The following is a 5,093-nucleotide window of genomic DNA, read 5'->3' on the forward strand; positions in this document are numbered from 1 at the left end:
CTGCCTGCCTGCCTGCCTGCATTCCTGCCTGCCTGCCTGCCTGCTTGCTTGAGCGCTGCATGTGTCGTGTGACAAATCGATTATAAACATTCCACAGACGGAGCGCGCATTCGATTATAAGCGAGTAAAGTGGAAAAAAATGATGGAAGAGTGGGTTTCGTCGCTGCTGTGTGATATCCCGGACATTCCAGCCTTAATGGCGGGTCAGCAGCGGTGGTCGGGCGATCTCTGGGGGAGAGGGGGAGGGGGTCGGTGTGATGGGTGTTCAACCATTATCCCACTCTCCCTCGCGCGCACGTTCGCTCGATACTAATGGATTTTTTTCGCGGGTAATAATGCTCGCTCAAGCCAGTTTTTCGGATTAATTCACCGAGAACAAATTGTGGTGGGTGCGTGCGTGCGTGCGTGCGTGCGTGCGTGCGTGCGTGCGTTCGTGCGCGTGAGAGCGTTCACAGCATTGTAAATCGCATAGCAGTAATGCGGCCATTACTTATAATCGTTTCCATTTTGTTGGGTAGATTTAAAACCATTAAACTTATTAATGCGATCATATAGATGTTAGTCTTTATTAGCACACACGCTTTATAACTAATAATTTATCACTAATAAAATATTTAACAGCCATCGTCGCGACGAACACTAACCGACACTCTCTTGTTATTTTCGTTTCTATGGCAAACGCCGGTAAAGGACGACACAAGCTTCTTGCTGACGTCACTATAGCAGACGTTCTATTGTCTTCCTCTATATCCGACGTTCTCTTGTTTTCTCTATAACCGACGTTCTCTTGCCATGTCTATGTCTTTGGCACGCGCTGACGTCACTACAAAGCACGTTCTCTTGTCCTCCTCTATAACCGGCGTTCTCTTGTCTTCCTCAATAACCGACGTTCTCTTGTCATGTCTGTCTGTGGCACGCGCTGACGTCACTATAACGCACGTTCTCTTGTCTTGCAGTGGCTGGAGGAGAGCTACCCGCACTATGACGAGTACAAGCAGCTGATCAGCTGGCGTTCGTACGTCGTCTGCGACGTTAACCAGGCCGACGTCAACAACTGGCTGCGTACGCCGTTCATCGAGCGCGGCGCCGCGGAGCGACTCTACATCGAGGTGAAGTTCTCCATGAGGGACTGCACTCACTTCCCGGCCACCGTACGCTCGTGTAAGGAAACATTCAGCTTGCTCTACTACGAGTCCGAGTTCGATTTCGCGGACGAGGCGATGCCGACGTGGAACGCGCGCACGTACTCGATGGTGGACCGGATCGCAGCCGACGAGGGTCGGTTCAGCGATAACAACGAGGTCGTTATCAACACGGAGGTACGCAGTGTGGCTGCGAGTAAGCGCGGGGTGTATTTCGCCTTTCACGACGAGGGCGCGTGCATCTCGCTGCTCGCCGTGCGCGTGTACTACGTGACGTGTCCAAACATCACGCTCAACCACGCGTTCTTCCCCGAGACTCCCACGGGCCGTGAAGTGTCGTCGATAAAGCAGACGATCGGTGGGTGCGTGCCGAACGCGGCGCAGAGCCGTACGCCGTCCTACCTGTGCACGGGCGGCGGGCAATGGGACCTGCTGACCGGAGGGTGCGAGTGCGTGGCCGGATACCAGGCCATCGGTCAGCAATGCGAAGGTAGGTGCCGATGTAATTATGTGTGCGTGTGGGTGGGATGGGTGTGTGTGTTGTGTGGTGTGGGGTGGGGGGGCGAGGGGTTTGTGTGTGTGTGTGTGTGTGTGTGTGTGTGGCGCGCGCGCAGCGGTGTGTGTGTGTTGTGTGTGGTGAGTGCGTGCGTGTCGTGCGGTGCGTGCGTGCGTGTGTGTGTGTACGTGGTGTATGTGTTTGTTTGCGTTCGTGCGTGCGTGCGTGTTGAGCGCGATGGTAATGAAATTGTACACGCATACGTGTTTAAACGTGGTTTGAATTTGATCATAAGATAAATTCGCGAGTCGTCATCGTTGTCGTTCTGACGACAATACGGACCGGGCTGTCATGCATTAGTTTTCCGCTTTGTTAGCCGACCCGTTAAATCGTGAAGACTGTATTTCACGGCGAAGTGTGTAATGCGCGTCCGTGATGATAGATAAATATATGTGAGTTAAGTAAACGACGTACAGGTCAGTGTGACATGGGCACACTGTATATTGCGTGCGTACCTGTGGCGTGCGTCGTTGGCCGCTGGGCGATTGTGTGCTGCGTGCGTGTGCGTGCGTGCGTGCGTGTGCGATGGTGTGCGTGCGTGGCGTTGCATGCGTGAAGAGAAATATTGCGACGAGAGAGAGAGGATGTGGGTGTGTGTGTTTGTGTTGCATGCGTGCGTGCGTGGCGTGCGTGCCGTGCGTCCGTGCGTGCTCGTGGCGTGCGTGCTGAAGGAGAAATAATTGCGAGAGAGAGAGAGAGAGAGAGACAGGACACAGAGAGAGTGGTTGTGTGGTCTGTTCTGGGTTTGGGCGTGCGTGCGCGGCGTGCGTGCGTGGCAGCTGAGTGCGCGCAGGTGTGTGTGTGTGGTCTCAACAATACAGCGATGAGGTAGAATGATCAATGACCGGATGTGTATGGCGAGACACAGAATCAATCGCGTGGAAGGAAAGCGCTGACGCACTGGTACACAGGCGCGCCGCGCGTCCTGAATTTCCCGCCTCAACGGTGTTATCGTGCAATTGAGAGCCGCTGCAGGCCAAACAAAGCACATCCCGGGCCGATACGCTATGTAAACAGAACATCACAGGCACGGGCGTTGATTAATGCTGAACTCGCGCGCAGCTGTGGTGTATATAGCACTCGGCCAAAGTCAGTGTCACATGGCGAAAGTGAGTGTGTGTGTGTTGTGTGCGTGGCGTGCGTGCCGTGCGTGGCGTGGCGCTGCGTGCGTGCGGTGCGGTGCGCGCGCGTGCGTGTGTGTGGTGTGTGTTGTGTGCGTGCGCGGTGCGTGTCGCGTGCGTGCGTGTCGTGTGGTTGAGTGTGTGTGAACGTGCATCGTGTTGGTAGAAGTGAAGTATAGGCTGCCGCGTGTAAACGCGTGTGTACATGATGCATACACTTATTCTCAAGTCGCTTGACCAACTGACTGCCGCGCGTCGTGGTAACTGCGAAAGTGCAGACGCGTCTCGCCCCCACCGCATTCTCCGCCCTTCCCCCCTCCCCCGCCTTGCTCCCCCTCCGCACCGTTTGTTCTCCCCTCCCCGCGCCTTCTGGAGGGGCCCAGCCTTCATCCCGCTTCCCCTTCTCCTCCCCCGCGCGACGACATTAATGATGAATCGAGTGGTCTTGCTAATCCTTCCCGGAAATTTATAACACTATTAACCGGCCCCTTCTATATTATAGAAGAGCTATTATCGAGAGTAAGGAGGCGGCGGGCGGACGCACCTGTTGGCAAGGTGGGCGATGTTTTGTCCGTTTTAATTATTCACGCCGCCATTAAATGCGCGGCGAGCGAATAAAAACGCGCCTGTCCCGCATAGCGCGGCTCATACATTCGCACACGCGACGCGACACACCGCACGCACAGCGCGCACACACAACCACGCACACACACCACGCGCGCGACGCAACGAGGCTGCTGGCTGATGCGAGATGGTGAAGAGAACGAGAGAAAAGAAGCGCAGCGAGGCGATTTTGAACGAGAGTTGAAAGAGGGGGAGAGGAGAGAGGGCAGAACGATATATATATATGATATAAGTAATAATATAATGATATAATATGTATAATATATGATATATATATAGAGAGTAGAGAGAGAGAGAAGAGAGAAGAGAGAGAGCGAGGTGAAAGAAAGAGAGAGAGAAGCGCGAAGGGAAAGAAAGAGAGACAGACAGAGAGCGCGGAGAGAGAGAGAGAGACAGACAGAGAGCGCGAGGAGAGAGAGAGAGACAGACAGAGAGCGCGAGAGAGACGTGTTTCAGTAGGTCCCGTCGCGTCGTCGTCCTCGCCTCCCCCGCCTGCCCTCCTCGCCCCCTCCCTCCTCCCTCCCTCCCGTCCCTCCCCCGCTCGCCTCGCCCCTCCCCCCCTCCCTCCTCGCCCCTCTCATCTTTCTCGGTCGCTCTCCACGTTCGTTTGCGCCGGTGCAGACGACAGCTTCTTAAGCACAAGATACTCTGCATGCCCGCGCCCCGCGCCCCGCTCCCCGCAGCTCTCCCCCGCAGGCCTCTGCCAGTGTCCGTCGGCCGCAGTAGACAAGCGTTACCGCTTTCTAAATGCAAGTAGCCGTCTGTTGTAGCTCAGGCCCTAACACCCAAATCGCGCGCGTGGAAATTGCATTGTTCGCCGTATCCAGCAGCCGCGCGGCGGCAGCGCACGCGGCACGCGACGCTGGCTGAATGCTGTGATGCGTGATATGCTCATTTTTTGAAGAACCGGGGGCCTGATGTGGGCTGACGATGTCTACGCATCGACGTGGCGCGTTATATATAGTATAAATATAATTATGTATACAGCATATATATATGTGTCGCAGCTAGAAGTAAGAGTGGCTGCGCATCGACCAACGACGGTTTTTTTCCGTGCAAGCTATTGTCAACCGACGGCGTTATGTCACTATTACTCCGATATATATATGATATTATAATAATAATATATATATTATAGTATATATATATATGATATAGTATTATATATAGGCGGGCGTTGACGGGGGGGCGCGCGCCCATAGCTGTTTGTGGCTGGCCCGCAAAAATGAATCGATATTTGTGTCTCGGAGCTAAACCGCGAGGGAAGCTTGTAATGAGTGGTCATTGACAGTGATAATGCTGGTGACAGCGACACACGCGTGTCCTCGTGCGTTGTGACCGAATCATGCATGCGCGGTATTGTGTCTCTGATCGCATGTCTCATTTTGTTGGGTGGTGTCGTCGTCTCTTACTTTTGTCTCTCTCTGTTCTCCGTCATGCGCCCGCTTTCTCTCTCTCTCCTCGCTCGCCATCTTTCTCCCTCATCCGCGTTTCTCTCTCTCTTCTCCTCCCTCCCCTCTTTCTCTCGGTCTCTCTCTCAAGTCTCTCTCTGTCTTCTCTCTCTCTCAGTCTCGTCTCTCTCTCTCATCATCTCTTCTCTCTTCTCGTCTCCTTCTTCTCCTCAGTCCTCTCTCTCTCTCTCTCTCTCTC

The 5,093-nt window shown here is 54.3% G+C and overlaps 1 protein-coding gene across 1 annotated transcript; it reads left to right on the top strand.

Annotated features, from left to right (window-relative positions):
* Window positions 1-956: 956 nt before the first annotated feature.
* LOC106818929 (ephrin type-B receptor 3-like) lies at window positions 957-1,632 on the top strand (the record flags this gene model as incomplete). Its single annotated transcript, XM_014823596.1, has 1 exon — window positions 957-1,632. A coding segment is annotated over one exon (676 nt), but the record flags the coding sequence as incomplete, so codon positions are not given.
* Window positions 1,633-5,093: the final 3,461 nt, after the last annotated feature.

The sequence above is a fragment of the Priapulus caudatus genome, unplaced genomic scaffold, assembly GCF_000485595.1.
Source record: "Priapulus caudatus unplaced genomic scaffold, Priapulus_caudatus-5.0.1 Scaffold2659, whole genome shotgun sequence".
Taxonomy (NCBI): Eukaryota; Metazoa; Priapulida; class Priapulimorpha; order Priapulimorphida; family Priapulidae; genus Priapulus; species Priapulus caudatus.